Raw genomic sequence first — 20,808 nt, 5'->3', positions numbered from 1 at the left:
CGTTTGTTTCTCTTTCCCTTTGATTCTTTCGGCCTCTTGTTGTTCTACGAATCCTCCTATCTTTCTCTCAACGTCTATTTATATTGGAATTATGATCATGTCTACGACCAACGGAACAGCGTCTGAAAAGACGATTTACTTGGGTGCTTTTGCTCATTGTACTTCTCAGCAAGAAGTCGAGATTTGTGAGGCTGGTGCCATTGGAGTTGATTCGGACGGCAAGATTGCATTCATCGAACGAGACATTGGAGATATCCCAGCATACGAATTATGCGAACGACAACAAGGCTGGGAGAAGGCAAAGATTGTTGAAATAAAAGATCAAGGTTTCTTTTTCCCTGGATTTATTGGTATGTGTTAATAATCGGAGGGAGGAGGTTGCCCCTGAGCATTGCTGAGCTAACACGATTTCTCCAAAAGACACACACATCCATGCTTCTCAATATCCCAACTCTGGCATCTTTGGCAAATCAACACTACTGGATTGGCTGAACACATATACTTTTCCTTTGGAATCATCTTTTACAGATTTAGCAAAGGCCCAACGCATCTACGCCCGCGTCGTCAACCGCACTCTTTCCCACGGAACAACAACAGCCTGCTACTACGCCACCGTCCACGTCGAAGCTACGAACCTCCTCTCTGACATCTGTCTCTCCAAAGGCCAGCGCGCCTTCGTCGGCCGCGTCTGTATGGACCAACTAAGCCCCGACTACTACCGCGACGAGAGCGCCGAAACCGCGATCCAAGCAACAGAAGCCTGTATCGCACACGTCGGCAAAATCGACCCTAAGCATCACCTCATCACCCCCATCATCACACCTCGCTTCGCACCAAGTTGCAGCGAAGGCTGCCTAAACGCTCTAGGCAAACTCGCTCAACAGACCGGCCTTCCCATCCAAACTCACATTTCAGAAAACAAGTCCGAAATCGAATTGGTCGCGGAAATGTTCCCGAGCAGTAAATCTTACACCGATGTTTACGATAAAGCGGGCTTGTTGAATGCAAAGACCATTCTCGCACATGCGGTACATTTGTCACCGGAAGAGCGTGCGTTGATCCGTTCCCGTGATGCGAAGATCAGTCATTGTCCGGCTTCCAACACTGCTTTGACTTCTGGAGCGGCGCCTGTGCGTACGTTATTGGACGAAGGTCTCACAGTCGGTCTCGGAACAGATGTTAGTGGAGGATACAGCCCTAGCATTCTCGAGGAGGCTCGTCAAGCTATTCTGGTCAGCAGACATGTAGCCATGGTCGATGGCGATGCTGCGAAGTTGAGCACGGAAGAGGCGTTGTGGTTGGCCACTCGTGGTGGTGCAAAGGTGGTCGGTCTTGAGAGCCGCGTTGGTGGATTCGAGGTTGGTATGGATTGGGACGCACAAATGATCAGCTTGGATGTTGTGAGTGAGGACGGTGAGATGGACGAGGCAGAGAACAAAGGTCCTGTGGATGTCTTCATGTGGGAGAGCTGGTCAGACAGACTCAACAAATGGTTCTACGGTGGAGACGACAGAAACACAGCAGCCGTCTGGGTCAAGGGCCGCTTGGTACATACGACACCCAAGTACAGAGGTTGACCAGATACACGACACTTGTTACTCAAGCGCTCAGAAGACTACTAAATGTTTTGAAAGAGCTGGAATTCAGCAATGAAATTTAGAACCACAATTATATACACCACCCCACTAAAATTCAATATTGGGTATGAACAACCAAATGTCCAAGAGTTAATCCTTCTTGAAGCGTGTTTCCCCCGAAAAACACCACGAAAAAGCAAACCCTTGATATTCGTCCTCTACAAGTTTACACACCCTTCTTCTCTTTGGGTTCTCATCTATGCCGCAGGAGCGGGCTTGCTACCGTCGTCATTAACGTAACTCTCCCAGTTGGCCAGAATGTTGCCAATCTTGGGCGAGTTTGTCAGACGGTACACATCCTCGAAGTACTCCTTTGTGATTTCGAATGGCCTGGCGGTGACGTTGGGAATGTATTTGCCAACGAGCTTGCTAGGATCGATGCTAGTCTTGTTGATCTTCTTGAGCAAGAAGGAACGGAAGGGCTTGACACCCGAACGCAGGAAGGTACTGTGGAAAGGCACATCGATACCCTTGAGAGGGATGGTGGCGAAACCGCGCTGGAGGTCCAGAGGCTTAGGCTTGGCCTCGGTTTGCTCAGCACATCCCTTGATGATCTCGACAAGGTGGCTCTTGACATCCTCGAGAGACATGGTCTGCATCAACGATTGGATGTCAATCTTCTGCACCTTGAGGTAGTTGAGGACATTGGCCAAGCAGTCGAGTGCACGCAGGTCACCAGCGGCAACGTACTGCATGTTGGCAATGTTGTAGTTGACAATCTCCAGAAGCCAGCCAGTGGTCTCTGCGATGTTCTCAACAACGTACTGGAGAGCCTGCTCGGTGAATGTCTTGCCAATGCGCGAAGGGTTGACGGCGCACATGGAGTAGTTTGAGCGGCCAGCCTCGTCACGCTCGACAGCGACTTGCATGGTCAGACCACGGTAGAACACAACGGATACCAAACTCTCAATAGGCATGACCTCTGCCATGGCTGCAAGAGCAGAGTACTCTCCAAGAGAGTGACCAGCGAAACTGCTGTCACGCTGCACAAGACCCTTGGAGCGCATGTCCTCGAAGGAAGCCTTCTCCATCAGGGTAAGTGCGGGCTGAGTGAACTGTGTGGCAGACAGCAGACCGGTAGGCGAACGGTATGTGTATGAGGTAGTAGACTCGTTGATCTCCTTGAAGATCTTCTCCGACTTGATGCTGCCATCGGCGGCTACCGTCTCGAATGTCATAGACATGTAGTTTTGACGGATGGCCTTACCACGAGGTCCACCGAAGTGAACAGTCATCTCGTTGGGGTTGTTCTTGACAATGTTGGTGATGGCGAAACCTGTTGCTTGTTAGTGATGCGCAATTCATGAATGTCAAGTGTTGCTTACCATAGTTGTCAAGGAAATGCTTGTCTGCTCTGTCCCAGACCTCCTTGGCGACAGGGCTGCTTGCGTACAGCTCCATACCCATACCCTGTTCTTGAGAACCTTGACCAGTGAAGACGTAGGCAGAGACAGGTTGCTCAACCTCTGCCTCACCAATAAGGACCTTGTCCTCGGTCTCCTTGTTGCGGGCCTCAACTGTGATGATCTTGCGACCAGAGACCATACCGATGTGCTGAAGGCTGACCTGGATGGTGTCGTTGGGAAGGACCATACCGACAAGGTTGACGTGGAAGCTGCGAACGCGACCAACGTTGTTCTCGGCTGCCCATGTCTCGACGAGGCTTCTGACGGCAGCACTGGAGTACATGCCGTGAGTGATGGTGCCAGGGAGGTTGGCATACTTGGAGAAGACACGAGAAACGTGGATGGGGTTGTAATCGCCTGAAACCTTGGCGTAGGTTTCGTTCGATGCGGGTGCCTTGAGCTCAAGAGGAGTCTTGCCATTCAGCGGGATAGGGTTCTCGAAGTTGACGGGCTGGTCAATGGCAGATCCGTTACGCTCGAGATAGTCAATGACGGGGTTGCCGTGGGAGACACCAGCCTCGTACTCGACCGATGCGAGCTGGATAATTTCCTTGCTAGGCAGTTCGATCTCGACCTGACCAACGGTCTCGACAGTGCTGAAGACGTTTTCGTTCTTGTAACGAACCAAGCTCTGCAGGCGGAAAGTCAAAGTCTGGCCGAGGAGGTCAATCTCGGTGTCCTCAAGGCGGAACCACTCCTTAGACTGGAGGACTGCGACGTCCTTGCTAGTAGCGAGAGTGATCTGCATGGGCTTCTCGGTCTTTCTCTGGAAAGTGTTCTCGAAGTCGGTGTAGGCGCCACGGTACAGGAACTGACTGGTGACCTCCATGACAGGCTGGCCGTCACGGGTGATGGTACCGCAGACCTCGACCATCTTACCAGAAGCTTGGTTGATGACAGCGTTGACCTCAGCAGTAGTGTCGAGGACGTCGCCCTTCTTCAGAGGAGCGGCGCCAGGGATCATGCGGAAGCCGTTGGAAAGGTGGACAAGCTTGAGAAGATCACCATCAATCTTGCGAGGGAAGATAGGCTTGGTGATGGCCTTCCAGCCGACGACAATGGCAAAGTCCATGGGAGCGAAGACCTCCTTGCCAGGACGGTCGACGAAAGCCTCACCAGTGTTGCCAACTGCGTGAACAAAGTCGTTGATGGCCTCGCTAGTAACAGTAGCTCTGCCACCATCGAAGCGAGAGGTGACAGGAGTGTCGAAGGGAACATCAGCATCGCCAAACCAGATCTTGTAGTAGAACTCCTTGATGCGGTCGTTGCGAGCCTCCATGACCTCTCTGATAGGGGCGTAGCCGGTCTCAGGGTGGTAAGTGAACTTCAGGGGCAGAGCAACAGCAGAGTGAGTGGCGGAACGCTCCTCGATAAGCTTGACGCTGATCTCGTTGTTGACCATAGGGCCAATCTCGATAGTCTGGACGAACTTGCCGCTCGAAGTGGGCTCCTTGACGGTGATGACAGTCTTGCTAGGGTCTGAGGGGTAGTTGACCTCGACCATCATACCAGGGGCAGGCGCGAAGATGCGCTGCATGGGGTTGGTGTAGAATCTCTGACCCTGAACGAAGACATCTGCGGTGAAGAAAGCATGTCTCCAAGAGTATGTCTTACCAGCAAGCAGAGACAACCATGAGTCCAACTTGGGGAGGGTAGCACTGGGCGAGGCAGACAGGCGGTACATGACCTTGTTGTTAAGCTCAGACACGGTGAGGCCCTCGACATCAATCTCATCGCTTGCCTCAAGAAGCTTACCGCCGAAGTACTCGACAACGGGGATCTTGGACTCATCACCACCATAGACGTCCTTGAGCAAGTACTGGATGTGACCCTCGTGGACACCGTCAAGGATATCCTTGATGGGCTCGTCAACCTTGGTAGAGTACTTGACGGCCATAGGACCCTGAAGAATACAAGTTCTACCAACGTCCTCATCGACAACAGCAGCGAGATCCTCAGACTGCCAGAGGGAATCCTTCTTGAAGAAGAATTCGAAGCTGGCATCCAGAGCAGGCACGAAAGGCACAGGCTTCTGACCTTGGCGCTGGCAAAGTTGAATGAAGTGCTGAACATCCTGAGCGTTGATGAGCTGCTTCTCGGCTTCAGGGTAAGCAGCAAGGAACTTCTCGACCACGGCGAATGGCTCGTTCATCTCAGCGTAGTTCTGGACGAGCGAGCTCTTGTTGGCGGTGGAGGTGAAGCGCTCCTCAGTGCGGCGGATGAAGTCGGCAGTGAGTCTGGCGAGAGAAGGATCGATCCATCTCTTCTCCTTCTTGACGTACATCAACTCGACCATGCGGTGAACAACCTCGGCGTAGGTCATGTCCTCGAGGTCGACGGAGACACCGGCAGAGTTGCGACCAAACCAGACCTTCTGGAAATCGTCGTTGAGCTTCTTGATAATGTGCTCGCGGTTCTTCTTGAGCTCTGGAAGACGCTTGGCCTTGTCAAGAGAGAAGATCTTCTGGTCCATCTCGGCCCAGAAGAGGACACCACGAGTGGCGAGCTTGTGAATAGGCTCACCCATCTCGGAGCGGACAGTGATGACACCACCAGCGGCTCCCTTGTAGGTCTTCTCCCAGTCGGCATCGTCGAGACCAGGGGCATCAACGATGGCCTGCTTTGCAGCAGGGGCGGTCTTGGCCTCCTTGGCGACCATGACACGACTACCGAACAAGACACCATCGAAGGGCATGGGAGGGTAGCCGAACTTGCTTGCCCATTGACCAGTCAGGTAAGGGTAAGTGTCCTCGGCAGCACCGAAACCACTTCCAGCAATGAGGACGAGGTTAGGACACTTGCGGATTCTGCCGTACATCTGGAACATAGGTTGGTGGAAGTCCTCGAAAGAGTGGTGACCACCACCGCGACCACCAGTCCACTGCATGATGACAGGGAAGCCAGGGTTGGCCTTGGCGATGTTGATACATGACTGAATGGCCTCGACTGAACCAGGCTTGAAGGCGATGCGCTTGATACCAAGAGTCTGGATGTACTCGTTGGCAACCTCGATGGAAGGAACACCGGCACCAATGGTAAGAGACTCGATCGGGACACCATCAGCACGAAGTCTGGCGATCATAGGAATTTGCCAGGCCATAGCGCGAGGGTTGACGTAGATCAGGTTGATGGAGATACCACGACCAGCAGGGATAGACTTCTCAATCTCGGCAATGGCGGCGGTCATCTTAGCATCAGTGAAATAACCACCACCAGCAAGTTCGATCTCGTAACCAGCGTTCATGGTGGCAGAGACGAAGTCGGTAGGGACGGTACAAGGGGTCATACCAGCAACCATGACAGGGGGGAGACCGAGCATGCGGCTCATCTTGGTGTCAACGAAGGTCTGACCAGCGGATGTACGGGCAAGCTTGGGACCGTGCTCCTTGACCCAGTCAACAGCGTACTTGACAGCGTGTTCGGCGTCACGGTCGAAGATCTCGGGCTTGTAGCCAACTTCGGCGTTGGTGCCGTCCATGGTGCCAGCAAGAATGACACGAACACCGGTACCATCCTTGTTGCGGTTGGTGAGAACACCAAGACCAGAAATGCCACCAGGACCAAAGTCGAGGACGTGGGTAGCTCTGGGGAAGACAGTTGCGGTCTCCCAGTTGACTGAGTCTTGGGTGATCATGCGCACAAGCTGAGGAACGATGTTGTCGGCGCTGACCTGGCTGATGTCCTTGCCGGTGTTGGTATCGAAGAGAGGAATTCCGAGGTCAGAGCTAGGAATGACAATATCCTTGAGATCTTGTTGGAGGTGGGTATCGGCCTCTGAGAGGTACTTGCTGTGGAAAGGAGCGGTGATGGGCAAGAAGCGGTTGACGAAGCGAACCTTGCGGTCGGTGAAGGGAATGCGGGTCTGGTCAAGACCAGTAGGAGCCTTGACCTTGCGGAGGCGGAGGTTCAAACCGTAAAGAGACATGGGGGGACCGGTAACGACAAAGTTGCGGGCGCTGTTGACCAGCGAGATAGCAATGTGGCGGTCTTCGGGCAAATGCTGGTTGGTGGCATCAATGTGTGTCTGGACAGCCTCACGGGTGAGGTCACGGATAGAAAGCATAGGGGTGGGGGTTCCCTCGCCGCTGTCAATCGAGTCCTGGAGAGTCGAAGGAGCCAGCGAAGTACGGGGGTATGCTTGCTGACTGCGCGAGCCGATCCAGAACAGGATGGAGAGGGCATCTCTTGAAGCCTTGTCAAATGATTCCCAGCTCTTAGAGGCCGCAATGGCTGCGGCAGTCACAACGCCCTGAGAGTGACCAGTGGTACCGCTCAGTCTGTCGCGCACAGTTCCGGGGTGAGTACCGAGGACTCTGCAAGTCACAACAAAGTGTGCGAGCTGTGTAAGACCAATCAGGGGGAAACTAACGGGTGCGGAGACAAGGTAGTCGATGTCGGGCTCAGCATCCTTGTTGTGCAACCAGCGCATGACATCCAAACCCTTGGGGTAAAGCTTCTCCACTTGAGGCTCTCTGGACAGGGTCTGGAGGTGTGCGGCTGCTGCAGTGATGAAGTCCTCGACGAATGAGGGGTAGGTGGTGTAGATTTCCCTCAATTCCTCGAAGTACTCTTCAATGTTGCCCTGACCACCGAACACGGCGTAGATGAAGGCGTTCTCGTCTGAAGCCTCGCGCAGAAGAGCTGACTCGTGAGACTTGATCGGCCTGCTGACGGCAGCTCTGGCGGCGTAGTAGGACTGAACGGTAACGAGCTTCTTCTCGTAGATGCCGGGAAGAGAAGCAGCAATGGCGTGGACCTCGTTTCCACGGAGGAAAGCACGCTCGAACTCGTGCAGAACGAGCTTGAGCACTTCCTCGAAGGAGCCCGGGTCATCGCCCTCGTCGCACTCGCGGGCGACAAAGCCAATGTAGCGAGCTACCAGCTCGGTGACAGATGAAGGCTCGTCATCCTGAGCAAGCTCGTCTGTGGGTGTAGGGAGGGTGGCGATGAAGGCATCCTTGAGTTGCGAAGCGCTGAAGTGGAGAGCAGTGGGTATTAAAAACGAGTACTCGAGCGAGCCGTGCGAAAGGATAAGAGGGCGAGAAACAGCTTGGGAACGGGGTGTCGAGACACCGGTCTGTGAGCCGGAGCCGTACATGATGAAGAAAGGCTGTGTACGTGACCGCTGGAGACAACAGCTGGTCAGCAGGAGGTTGAAAAAATGGTAGAGAAATTAATGCGGGGGTGCCCGGGGTTTGAGAGGCAACCTCGACGGCGCATTCACGTTGATGTAGAAGAGGCAATTGCGAAGGCAGCAGCGATTGACAGGATGAAGCTTACCTAGAAATCTCACAAAGCGACGTTGCGGTGGGAAAAAGAAGGACAATTGGCCTCGTGACAAATTCGAAGCAGCTTAAAGTGCAGGCAACAGCTCCGCGAACAGACTAACTCCCTCGGGGAAGAGAGTAGAACTGGAAGGGAGTGAGAAGGGGCTGGTCTGAGGAGGAATTGAGATGCCAGACAGCAGAGAGAGCAAGAGTGAAGGAGGGGGGACTTGAGGAAGGCGGTGATTCGGGTGGTGTAGGAAAGTGGCCTTTCTTTACGAGATAGCTTCGAGCCCTGTCTGGTGGAGGTGAAGTTTGAGCGTGCGGCAAGTCGGACCAGGGGTGACCGGCTCTCTGCCGGTGGGCCCTTTAGCGCCGAAGTAATATGCACCTGGAACGCGTGCTTCGAGATGTTCCTCCCCAACTGCTCACGTATTCTGTTGACTCAACAAGTTGATTATGCAATGCAGGACCACCCCGGGTGTTCACAGGCTGCAGTGTAAGACTCGGGCTATCTACTCATCCCTCTGGCGCAATCGAAGAGGACCCCGTCGGGTCAAGGGACGAGGACACAGGGAAAAGCAACAATTAGATGAAGCTTCAATTCCAATCTCTACCTCACTAGCTCCCGCGCTCTAAGACTTGTGGCTTGGCAGAACCGCTCACCGAAATCTCGAGAGGACAGCAGTTGCAACAAAAAATTGAAGAGGCCAGTCAGCAATCGTGCCATTATTTGTGCCTCATCTCAACCTCTGCACGTTGGTATCAAAGACCCCTCACCGGCCTCTCAGTGCGTGGTACAGCCTGCTCATCCTTTCTGCCTCTCGACCTTTTCTCGGTCGATTGATCATCAGAGGTGACCGAGCATTTCCAGGCAGCTCTTGAAGCTAGCTGACCCTTCTTTCTTCTCCGCACTCGAGCATTGTTCGTTTCCTCACTTTCCTCTCCTGTCTTGTTTCGCTCCGACTCCCTCGCGAGACCTCCCCCATCCATCTTTTCTCAATCGCTCGTCGATTGTACATTCTTTGTAATTTGCTGTTTGCTGTTTTTGGTTCGCCAACATGCGTCCCGAGGTTGAGCAAGAGCTCGCCCACACGCTCCTTGTCGAGCTCCTCGCATACCAATTCGCCTCGCCCGTGAGATGGATTGAGACACAAGATGTCATCCTCGGTGAGAAGACCACCGAGCGCATTGTCGAAATTGGTCCTGCAGACACCCTCGGTGTTATGGCCAAGCGCACACTCGCCTCAAAGTACGAAGCCTACGACGCCGCAAGATCCGTGCAAAGACAGATTCTCTGCTACAACAAGGACGCAAAAGACATCTACTACGATGTTGACCCCGTCGAGGAGGAGGAGGCTGCTCCGGCACCTGCTGCAGCCGCTGCTCCTTCGGCTGGCTCTTCAGCACCCGCAGCCCCCGTCGCCGCAGCAGCACCCGCGCCGAGTGCTGGCCCCGCAGCGTCAGTCGCAGATGCTCCCGTTGGTGCTGTTGATATTGTGAGGGCACTGGTCGCTCAGAAGCTGAAGAAGCCTTTGATGGACATTCCCCTCAGCAAGGCCATCAAGGATTTGGTTGGAGGTGAGTAGATTCAATTCTGGTGTCATATGGTGTGCAATTGCTGACAACTTGCTCGCAGGTAAATCAACACTTCAAAACGAAATCCTCGGAGACCTTGGAAAAGAGTTTGGCTCAACACCCGAAAAGCCGGAAGACACACCCCTTGACGAGCTGGGTGCTGCTATGCAGGCGACCTTCAATGGTCAGCTCGGCAAGCAGTCATCTTCGCTCATTGCCCGCATGGTTTCCTCCAAGATGCCTGGTGGCTTCAACATTACCGCAGTCCGCAAGCACCTCGAAACACGATGGGGCCTCGGATCTGGTCGCCAGGACGGTGTACTCTTGCTGGCATTGACCCAAGAACCCCCGGCTCGTCTTGGCTCTGACAACGATGCTAAGGCATGGTTGGACACCGTCACAAACGCCTACGCTGGTCAGGCCGGTATCAGCCTTTCCGCACCTACAGCCGGCGGCGACGCTGGTGCCGGTGCAGGTGGCATGATGATGGACCCTGCTGCAATCGACGCCCTTACCAAGGACCAGAAGGCTTTGTTCAAGCAACAACTCGAGCTCTTCGCCCGTTACCTCAAGATGGACCTGCGCGCAGGTGACAAGGCTGCCGTTACTGCTGCATCCAACAACACTGCTCTACAGGCCCAGCTCGACCTATGGAATGCTGAGCACGGCGACTTCTACGCTGCCGGTATCGAGCCCTCATTCAGTCCCCTCAAGGCCCGTGTCTACGACTCGTCGTGGAACTGGGCTCGCCAGGACGCTCTTAGCATGTACTACGACATCATTTTCGGTCGCTTGACCGCCGTCGATCGCGAAATTGTCAGCCGCTGCATCCAAATCATGAACCGCTCCAACCCCAAGCTTCTCGACTTCATGCAGTATCACATTGACCACTGCCCTACTGAGCGCGGTGAGACCTACGAGCTCGCCAAGGCACTCGGACAGCAACTCATCGACAACTGCAAAGATGTTCTCGACATCGCCCCTGTCTACAAGGACGTCTCTGTCCCTACCGCTCCTCAACTCACCATTGACGCTCGCGGTAACATGAACTACGAGGAGGCCCCTAGACAAGCCGTTCGCAAGCTTGAACACTACGTTCGCGAAATGGCTGAGGGAGGAAAGATTTCCGAGTACGGAAACAGAACCAAGGTCCAGAACGATCTCCAGCGTGTCTACAAGCTCATTCGCCAGCAACACAAACTCACAAAGTCATCGCAACTGCAAATCAAGCAGCTTTACGGCAACATCATTCGTTCGCTGTCGATGAACGAGGGCCAGATCATGCCTAGCGACAGCGGCAAGAAGGGCCGTAAGGGCCGTGCCAGTCAGCTCAAGGCTGGCAAGGTCGAGACCATTCCTTTCCTGCACTTGAAGCGTAAGGAAGAGCACGGTTGGGAATACAGCAAGAAGCTCACCGGTGTCTACCTCGAGGGTCTCGAGGAGGCTGCCAAGTCTGGAGTCACTTTCCAGGGCAAGCACGCTCTTATGACTGGTGCTGGTGCTGGTTCCATCGGTGCTGAGGTTCTCCAGGGCCTGATCAGCGGCGGTGCCAAGGTTGTTGTTACCACCTCTCGTTTCTCTCGTGAAGTCACCGAGTACTACCAATCCATGTACACTCGCTACGGTGCCAAGGGCTCTCAGCTTATCGTTGTGCCTTTCAACCAAGGTAGTCAGCAAGACGTCAATGCTCTGATCGACTACATCTACGACGAGAAGAAGGGTCTCGGATGGGATCTTGACTACATCGTTCCTTTCGCTGCCATTCCCGAGAATGGTCGCGAGATTGACAACATTGACTCCAAGTCCGAGCTGGCTCACAGAATCATGTTGACCAACTTGCTCAGAATGCTTGGTGGTGTCAAGGCCCAGAAGGCCGAGCGTGGCTTCGAGACCCGCCCTGCCCAGGTCATCCTTCCCCTTTCCCCCAACCATGGTACCTTCGGTAACGATGGTCTTTACTCCGAGTCCAAGCTCGCTCTCGAGACTCTGTTCAACAGATGGCACTCCGAGAGCTGGGGCTCGTACCTCACCATTTGCGGTGCAGTCATTGGCTGGACCCGTGGTACCGGTCTCATGGGCGGCAACAACATTGTCGCTGAGGGTGTTGAGAAGACTGGCGCTCGTACTTTCTCTCAGCAAGAAATGGCCTTCAACCTTTTGGGTCTTATGGGTCCCGCAATTGTTGACCTCTGCCAGGAGGAGCCTGTCTTTGCTGATCTCAACGGTGGTCTTCAGTTCCTGCCCAACCTCAAGGACTTGATGACCAAGCTCCGCAAGGATGTCACCGAGACCAGTGAGATCCGCCAGGCTGTTACTCGTGAAACTTCTGTCGAGAACAAGATTGTCCACGGTGAGAGCCACGAGGCCCTCTACAAGAAGGTCACTGTTCAGCCTCGTGCCAACTTGAAGTTCGACTTCCCCAAGGTTCCCGACTGGGAGTCTGAGGTCAAGCCTCTTAACGAGAACCTCAAGGGTATGGTTGATCTTGAGAAGGTTGTCGTTGTCACTGGTTTCTCTGAGGTTGGTCCTTGGGGTAACTCCAGAACTCGTTGGGAGATGGAAGCCTACGGCGAATTCTCTCTCGAGGGTTGCGTCGAGATGGCCTGGATCATGGGTCTCATCAAGAACCACAACGGTCCTCTCAAGGGTAAGAGCTACGCTGGCTGGGTCGATGCCAAGACTGGCGAGCCCATCGACGACAAGGACGTCAAGTCTAAGTTCGAGAAGCACATCCTCGACCACTCTGGTATCCGTCTCATCGAGCCCGAGCTCTTCAATGGTTACGATCCCAACAAGAAGCAGCTCTTGCAAGAGATTCAGATCCAGGAGGACCTTGACCCCTTCGAGACCTCCAAGGAGACCGCCGAGGAGTTCAGCCGCCAGCACGGCGAGAAGGTCGAGATCTTCGAGATCCCAGAGTCTGGTGAATACCAGGTCAGACTGAGAAAGGGTGCAACTCTTCTCATTCCCAAGGCTCTCAGATTCGACCGTCTCGTTGCTGGTCAGATTCCCACCGGCTGGGATGCCCGCAAGTACGGTGTTCCTGAGGACATCATCGGCCAGGTTGACCCCGTCACCCTCTACGTTCTCGTCTCCACCGCCGAGGCTCTCTTGTCTTCCGGTATCACTGACCCTTACGAGTTCTACAAGTACGTCCACATCTCAGAGGTCGGTAACTGTATCGGTTCGGGTATCGGTGGTACTACCGCCCTCCGCGGTATGTACAAGGACCGCTTCTTGGACAAGCCTCTCCAAAAGGATATTCTCCAGGAGTCTTTCATCAACACCATGTCCGCTTGGGTTAACATGTTATTGATGTCCTCGACCGGTCCCATCAAGACCCCCGTGGGTGCTTGCGCTACTGCCGTTGAGTCTATCGACATTGGTTACGACACCATTGTTGAGGGTAAGGCCAGAATGTGCTTCGTTGGTGGCTTCGATGACTTCCAAGAGGAGGGCTCCTACGAGTTCGCCAACATGAAGGCCACTAGCAACGCCGAGGATGAGTTCGCACACGGCCGTACTCCCAAGGAGATGTCAAGACCTACTACTACTACCAGAAACGGATTCATGGAATCCCAAGGTTGCGGTATGCAAGTCATCATGGATGCTAGACTTGCTCTTGACATGGGTGTCCCAATTTACGGTGTCCTTGGCTTCACTGCCACTGCCACTGACAAGATTGGTCGCTCCGTTCCTGCCCCCGGAAAGGGTGTCTTGACCACTGCTCGCGAGGAGACCTCTAAGTTCGCCTCGCCTCTGCTTGACATCAAGTACCGTAAGAGACAGATGGACGCGCGCAGAAAGAACATCAAGACATGGCAAGAGTCCGAGCTTATGTACCTGCAAGAAGAGGTTTCCGCTATGCAAGCTCAGGACTCTGACTTCAATGCTACTGAGTACATGGAGGACAGAGCCAAGTTCATTGAGCGTGAGGCCAAGCGTCAAGAGAAGGATGCCCTGTACAGCCTCGGCAACAACTTCTGGAAGCAGGACCCTCGCATCGCTCCTCTCCGTGGTGCACTTGCCACTTGGGGCCTGACCATCGACGACCTCGACGTCGCCTCTTTCCATGGTACTTCGACCGTCGCCAACGACAAGAACGAGTCCGATGTCATCTGCCAACAGATGGAACACCTTGGCCGCAAGAAGGGCAATGCTCTTCTCGGTATCTTCCAGAAGTACCTCACTGGTCATCCCAAGGGTGCTGCTGGTGCCTGGATGTTCAACGGCTGTCTGCAGGTCCTCAATACTGGTATCGTCCCTGGTAACCGCAACGCCGACAACGTCGACAAGATCATGGAGAAGTTCGACTACATTGTCTACCCCAGCAGAACCATCCAGACCGATGGTATCAAGGCATTCTCAGTCACCTCTTTCGGTTTCGGTCAGAAGGGTGCCCAGGCCATTGGTATCCACCCCAAGTACCTGTTCGCCACCCTTGACCAGGCTGAGTTCCAGACCTACAAGACCAAGGTTGAGGCCAGACAGAAGAAGGCTTACCGCTACTTCCACGACGGTCTCATCAACAACACCATGTTCCGTGCCAAGGACAAGTCCCCTTACGAGGACGACCAGATGGGCACCGTCTTCCTGAACCCTAGCGCTCGCGTTTCTCAGGACAAGAAGACCGCTCAGCTCACTTTCTCGGCCAAGCCCCAAAAGCCTGTCCGTGATGCCAACACCACCCAGATGGTCGAGTCATTGCTCCAGGTCAACTCCTCCGGCAACAGCAGCCCTGGTGTCGACGTGGAGACCATCGATGCCGTCAACATCGAGAACGAGACCTTCCTCGAGCGTAACTTCACCCAGCAAGAGATTGACTACTGCCGCAAGGCTCCCAACCCTCAGGCCAGCTTCACCGGCAAGTGGTCTGCTAAGGAGGCTGTCTTCAAGAGCTTCAAGGTCGCCTCGCGCGGTGCTGGAGCTCCTCTGAAGGATATTGAGATCTTGAACGATGAGAGCGGTGCTCCTACCGTTGTCGTAAGTTGAAATCATGCTTGTTCAAAACATAATCCCAGACTAACAATTGAATAGCTTCACGGTGATGCCAAGACCGCTGCTGAGCAGAAGGGTATCAAGAACACCACTGTCAGCATCAGCCACAGCGATGCTCAAGTCATCGCTGTTGCCATTTCTTCGCAATAAATGAGGAATTTCTCAGGAATAAGGTCTTGATGTTCGATTTGATAAACACACTATAAAGGGTGTACGAAGGGGGCGCAAACACAATACCACATTTTGTAATTAGGCATTCAGGAGTTTCTTTGCTTTGCTTGATCAGGTTATTGCAAGTAAATTCTCAGCTTTTCCATCTATATTGTATTGTACTGTAACAATAGCTACTACACTTTTCTTCATGTTCGTGTTTACCTTCCAGCTTCTCGGCAACCGATAAGGCGAGCTCAGCTACCTTATCTCCCAAGACATCAAGGTGGTTCCTTCCCGCTTCGCCCCGACAATGCAAAAGCGATGAACAATCCAGGTGGCACAGCAACATGCAGGCATCAACTTCAACAATGCTAACCGCCGTTTTCAACCAAAATCCTTTCCCAGACTTCTGGGAATGTGGATGTTGATGGATTGATGTTGAGGAGAGGGTTTCAAAGCTACCTGCATGATGCAGAGAGCTGAGCTGTCATATGCAACTATCACGCATGATGCAGGGTATACGCCTGTCAGCTTGTATACGAGTTCATTCAACGGCGATAGCAAAGACGACCCTGGCGAGCCTTCAACGGATGGATTGGACAAGAGTGGTTCTCAACCATTGACCCTCGTATTCTTGAACATTGTGGGCAGGATTGTCTCCTTGGTTTCTATTCATCGCTTTACACGAGACATCTGCAATTTATTGCGAGATCGATGGTGTTGGCAGCTGGTACTTCTCTGTCGGAGATATCGGTGTTTTGGGTGCGGCTGGTGCTCGAGCGCTCTCGAGAGATCTGCAAAGACACGTCACCGGCCTGCCACGCTCCTGCCTCCGTGATTCTTGCTATATTGTCGCGATTACACAAACCATTGTAAGACCATGGGAACAGTATAGGTAGAGAATTGTCAGACCGGGAGCACTGAAATGTTCAGTCCATCTCCAGCCAGACTTGCTCGTTCGAAGACAAGAGAAAGATATTCTCGACTGAAACTCGGAAGGTAGGGAAAAAACAAGGCAGGGAAAGACAGTCGCGTGAAGTTACGTAGAGGATCACTTCCTCCTCCCCCATCTTTTCTCCTTCCAATTATCCTACACATATACAAGACATCCAAGCGACAATGACGGCGAGAGTAGACGCTAGCGAACCCTTCCTCAAACACCTCAACGTGCGAAAGACACCATACATCTTCCTTACAGCGGAAACAGACGACTTTGACGAAGAGATTATCGCGGCATGGGAAGGTGAAGGCTTCGTAACGACATATGTTCCTTATGGCGATGGAGGAAAAGACTATGTGGCTAGGATGCATGCTGCTCCTGATCATGCGCTGGGGTTGAGCGATCAATATGCTATAGTAGGTTCGTTCTTTTCCTTCCTCTGCCACACCATTGGATGGGGATGATCACTAACGATGGTCTATAACAGCATTCGGCGATGCAGCGAGTACTTGTCTTGAAGCCTACGTGACCTCAACACCCCGTCTAGCCGCTCTCGTCGCATACTACCCATCCCGCATCCCAGACCCGCAACAAACACGATACCCCATGCACACCACCGTACTCGTCCACCTAGTAGGCAACGAGATCAAAGTAATACGAACGCCAGAAGTGCTGGGCATACAGGGCAAGAAAAAGATCATCACAAAACGCACAGGCGATGGATTGGGACTCGGCGGACAATTGAAGCTGAGCTTTCAAGCATACAAATATGATGGTGTAGAGGCCGGATTTGCAGAGAGCGATTTGGACGAATACGACGCCGCTGCTGCCAGTGTGGCTTGGAGTAGAAGTATAGGTGTGGTCAAGAAGGCTTTACGAATGGCTTCCGAAATCGAGAGGATCCGAGATGAACATGTCGACCGTGAGTCTCCTACCCCCTTCTCATCATCTCAATCCACACAAGCGCTAACCTCGCACTCATCTCACCAGACACCAAAAAAGGCAACATCTCAAAAGCCCTCGCAATCACCAGCTCCAACCCAGCAATCCTACACGCACCAACCCTAACCGGTGGATTCCACCCCGAAGACCTTTCAGACTTCTACACCGAATTCTTCCAACCCTCTCCAGCCTCTTTGAACACGAAACTGCTCTCCCGCACAATAGGCACCGATCGCATCGTAGACGAACTCTCCCTCTCCTTCAACCACAACAAAGTGATCCCTTGGTTGTTGCCTGGAATTCCTGCTACGAACAGACGTATAGAAGTCGTGTTGGTCAGTATAGTATGTGTCAAAGCTGGAGTGCTGGAGAGTGAAAAGGTTTATTGGGATCAAGCTAGTGTGTTGATGCAGGTGGGGTTGTTGGATCCGAAGGTCGTGCCGGATAAATTCAAGGAGAAAGGGGTCAAGACTTTGCCGGTCATTGGGGCGGAGAGTGCGAGGGCTGCGGTCAGGGGTGGGAGTAGGAGGATTAATGAGTTGATTGAGGAGTGGTAGGGAGGATGAGGGATGTATGGCTTTGATGACGATGATGGACTCTTAATGTGTTGTTAATTTGATCTTAGATTGTACTGTAATGGGATGGTGCTCTTTGTTAACAAGGGAGTTCAACGTCAAGGAGATACAGCGGGTTTTCATTCGTTGTAAAAAGCGTGTCAGTTTGTTTATAGCTGGTTGAATGTTGGGCGGGTCACCCTGTCACTTTCATGTCTTCGGAATATCTGAGCGATCGACGACTAAACGAGTAAAATATGTCATGTACTGCTGTGACTAGGCGATTGTCCGTTCAACCTCCTAATCTCCGGTGCGTGATGAGGCGTTGCTGTCAATAGGGAATAACAAACAATAATTTTCCAGATTCGTTGATTAGGTAGACCCTTTGTTCACCCCGACCACACACATCCGACATCGAGTTCGATACCATCAGACCGGTCCAACACAACTGAAAGCCGTCGACGAGCCCGAAGCATAAGCATCGACAATACTCTTGACACTAGAGTAAGTCCCCAACACACAAGTCACCAGAGCTCCCAAAAAGAAGACGAAATTCCAAAGCTTGATATACCACCTTCCAGCCATGAAACCACGAGCCCATCTCTTGATACCGTGATCGTGACGGATGGTTTCTCCGGTGGCAGGATTGAAGCCTTCGCCTTGTTCAGGGCGGATGGCATCGTGTTGGATTTGGACGCCGAGCATGAGGAGAGGTGGGAAGGTATAGGTGAATTGGAGGATGCAGAGGGCTGCCACGAGACCAGAAAGAGCACTGAGAACGTGTTAGAAGGATGTCTGGAGATGTAAGAGAAATGGCTCACCTGAATTGAGGGATGGCGGCTGCGAGGAGGAAGGCGATGCCCCAATAAACAGGGACAATGCCGGCCCAGAGTAGCTTGCCAGCCCTGGACGTGAGTGGAGGCAAGCCCAATAGCTCTTGGAAGATGTTCTGATACATGACTTTGATTCCAATGTTTCCATATAGACCTGCTGCCATCAAAGCAGTCACGAAAGCGATGATGTTGCCTGCGGTCAGGGCGGCGTGTGGGAACATTCCCTAGTACAGGTTAGCATGACTGCAATTTCGAGTGTTCTCGTCCCTCATTACCTGTTGGGCTGGGTTGATGGTATATTGTCCCTGGTATGAGTAGACGAAAATGCCAAAGAACAGGTAGACGACATAAATGAAGGTCTCCGCGATGACTAGCGCCTTCCAGAAGTCCCATGGCTTTCGCATCTCGCTCATGAATTCGCAGTAAAGCATAGCGCCACCATACGAATACACAGCTTGCATCAAGCCTACAATTTGCCCACTGAACTCCACAGTGGCTGGCGGACCTGCTGTAGTCATGACTGGAGGTGCAGGTGGACCAATATCGACGCCGTTAGATTTTCCTGCGGCCTCGTAGTTGGGATGTGAATGAGTGACAACAGCCATTGTGAGAATCATGACGATGACATTGAGCCAGACAGCGCAATTGGCAATCCATCCATACTTCTGCAGAGTACGAACTTGGCCAAGTATGAAACCGCAAGCTACAGCACACGTCAGTATGTATCAGTGGTAGAGGATCTCAACTCCTACCAGTCCAGATAACACAGCACTGCGACGGGAGAACGGTTAGTCGGGTGTGCTTGATGCGGTGGTATATGCAATAAAAGCTTGTTCGGGATCACGTACCACAATGTAGCAGATGTTTCCATTAATCTGATACAGCCCTTGTCCGTTCTGGATGATGATGACTCCGACATTGAAGATAAGTTGTATGGCTTGAAGGATGTTTACCAAGTGTCGCACGACCTTGCCGTAGGCTCGGAAGGCGATGTCGCCGAAAGTCTTGAGAGGATATTGGTTGGAGTCCAGCTGCAGAAACATTTGCCAGATCTGCCAGCCAGTGTAGCCTGCTAGAGCTCCGAAGATGGTGTATAGAACGATACCTGGACCGTAACCCATCTGAGCCAAGGCCCAACTACAAAGTATGTCAGATAGCTAAACTCGGTAAATTGTATCTTAAGCATACGGGACAGAATAGGGACCGAGAACGTCAGTCGTGATGAGATAGAAGATTGATCCCCACGTAGCCGTTCGGGCAGCTCTGGCAGCGTTCAGCCATTCGTCCTCTGTCACAGCGACTGGTCGGGCGTTACGAGGAGTCTCGGAGTCACTGAGCTTTTCGTTGGTGGCTCCTCCTGATGCTTGTTTCGATAAGCCAGATTTGGTAGGATCGGTGCCAGTGATAGTGGTAGAGGCAGTGTCGCGCTTGCCAGAGCTTAGAAGCTTTCTAACCGGGCTGTTGACCTTTGGGATACTCTTCTCCTCTTCGCGAGTAATCTTGGCCCAGTAAAAATACTCCTCGATGGTCACGGAAGGGTCGTGCAAATTCCTCAGAGCTGGAGTCGGAAGCTCTGCTATGCCTGGCCCTGTGACGCTCATCCTCGGATCACCTCCGTCTAGAGCGAGAGCTGCTGGCTGTGTCATCACTACTTGCAAGTAGGTCGCAAGACTCGAGATGATTGTATATCGTGGAAGCTGAACTGATATTGTGCAACTGGAAGGGTGGGCGAGCTTGTCAATTTATGCATATGCACCATAGGGCGTCTCACAGACTTGCATGGGTGGAGAGTGGTAGGTATATCAATATGTATCTTGATTGGATAGGTCACAAGATAGGCGGCAGCTCCAGATAATGTAGAATTAGTTCAAACGGCAGTAGAATGCCGGTTTAGCCAATTATAGTCGTGAGGGAAATGTCGGCTTGACTATATTAATGCAATGATAGGCGGGAGTTCGGAATCGCAAGATGTTCAATGATCGGGTGGCAGGAGTGACACCATGTATATTCGAAGTTCGAAGCGGGATGAAGATCAGTCCAAGCTCATTGAGGAAGGTGATCAAGCTCCAAGTTCGGAGAAGGGGGGGTCTACAAGGGTTCAAGTCAGTGGGGGAAGGAAGGAAGAACTGCAAGACTGTTTCCTCCTCCTTGCTGCATAGAACCATCTCCTGTATGTGGTCGCGGCCAGGCTCGCTTGATGCGCTGCAAGAGATGTCGCCTTATCGCTCATGCCGCATGCGAGGAAGCCTCTGGAAGATAATCTAGGCCATGAGCCACAAAGCACAATACCAGCTCGTCTGAGATTCAATATAATAAGAGCCAAGTTCAATCAAGCAACGCCACGATAAGTCTTCATTTCGAGCTTGTGAAACACCGCGCAACTGGTAGGCAGGCTTGTGTCTTCGTATCGCTCGCATGTGATTGTGAACGTCTGAGCCGCAGACAGAGATTGGCGGTGTGAATGGCTTGTGGCTTTGCATCTTGTGCACACCCTTGAGTTTTT

At 52.8% G+C, this 20,808-nt stretch overlaps 5 protein-coding genes across 5 annotated transcripts; 3 read left to right on the top strand and 2 right to left on the bottom strand.

Moving 5' to 3' along the window:
* Nucleotides 1-97: 97 nt before the first annotated feature.
* On the top strand, nucleotides 98-1,577 carry M438DRAFT_377704 (guanine deaminase; the record flags this gene model as incomplete). Its single annotated transcript, XM_029908753.1, has 2 exons — nucleotides 98-350; nucleotides 421-1,577. The coding sequence occupies 2 exons, from the start codon at nucleotides 98-100 to the stop codon at nucleotides 1,575-1,577; spliced, it is 1,410 nt and encodes a 469-aa protein (XP_029756266.1).
* Nucleotides 1,578-1,834: 257 nt separating this feature from the next.
* M438DRAFT_339147 (beta subunit of fatty acid synthase) lies at nucleotides 1,835-8,141 on the bottom strand (the record flags this gene model as incomplete). The annotated part of the gene is made up of 2 exons (XM_029904192.1): nucleotides 1,835-2,913; nucleotides 2,963-8,141. The coding sequence occupies 2 exons, from the start codon at nucleotides 8,139-8,141 to the stop codon at nucleotides 1,835-1,837; spliced, it is 6,258 nt and encodes a 2,085-aa protein (XP_029756265.1).
* A 939-nt stretch (nucleotides 8,142-9,080) lies between these two features.
* On the top strand, nucleotides 9,081-15,142 carry M438DRAFT_368869 (fatty acid synthase subunit alpha). Its single transcript, XM_029908071.1, has 3 exons — nucleotides 9,081-9,888; nucleotides 9,947-14,868; nucleotides 14,923-15,142. The coding sequence occupies exons 1-3, from the start codon at nucleotides 9,369-9,371 to the stop codon at nucleotides 15,031-15,033; spliced, it is 5,553 nt and encodes a 1,850-aa protein (XP_029756264.1). The 5' UTR covers nucleotides 9,081-9,368; the 3' UTR covers nucleotides 15,034-15,142.
* Nucleotides 15,143-15,897: 755 nt separating this feature from the next.
* M438DRAFT_304872 (dienelactone hydrolase) lies at nucleotides 15,898-17,664 on the top strand. Its single transcript, XM_029902202.1, has 3 exons — nucleotides 15,898-16,396; nucleotides 16,464-16,898; nucleotides 16,967-17,664. Exons 1-3 carry the CDS (start codon nucleotides 16,156-16,158, stop codon nucleotides 17,473-17,475), a joined length of 1,185 nt encoding a protein of 394 aa, XP_029756263.1. The 5' UTR covers nucleotides 15,898-16,155; the 3' UTR covers nucleotides 17,476-17,664.
* Nucleotides 17,665-17,852: 188 nt separating this feature from the next.
* M438DRAFT_349100 (uncharacterized protein) lies at nucleotides 17,853-19,514 on the bottom strand. The gene is made up of 6 exons (XM_029906310.1): nucleotides 19,494-19,514; nucleotides 19,154-19,442; nucleotides 19,058-19,076; nucleotides 18,581-19,008; nucleotides 18,294-18,529; nucleotides 17,853-18,244 (listed from the first exon to the last, which is right to left on the bottom strand). The coding sequence occupies exons 2-6, from the start codon at nucleotides 19,424-19,426 to the stop codon at nucleotides 17,902-17,904; spliced, it is 1,299 nt and encodes a 432-aa protein (XP_029756262.1). The 5' UTR covers nucleotides 19,427-19,442; nucleotides 19,494-19,514; the 3' UTR covers nucleotides 17,853-17,901.
* Nucleotides 19,515-20,808: the final 1,294 nt, after the last annotated feature.

This window comes from Aureobasidium pullulans (genome assembly GCF_000721785.1).
Source record: "Aureobasidium pullulans EXF-150 unplaced genomic scaffold scaffold_27, whole genome shotgun sequence".
Taxonomy (NCBI): Eukaryota; Fungi; Ascomycota; class Dothideomycetes; order Dothideales; family Saccotheciaceae; genus Aureobasidium; species Aureobasidium pullulans.
Note: the sequence above shows the minus strand (reverse complement) of the source record. Positions and strands in the feature narration are given on the sequence as shown.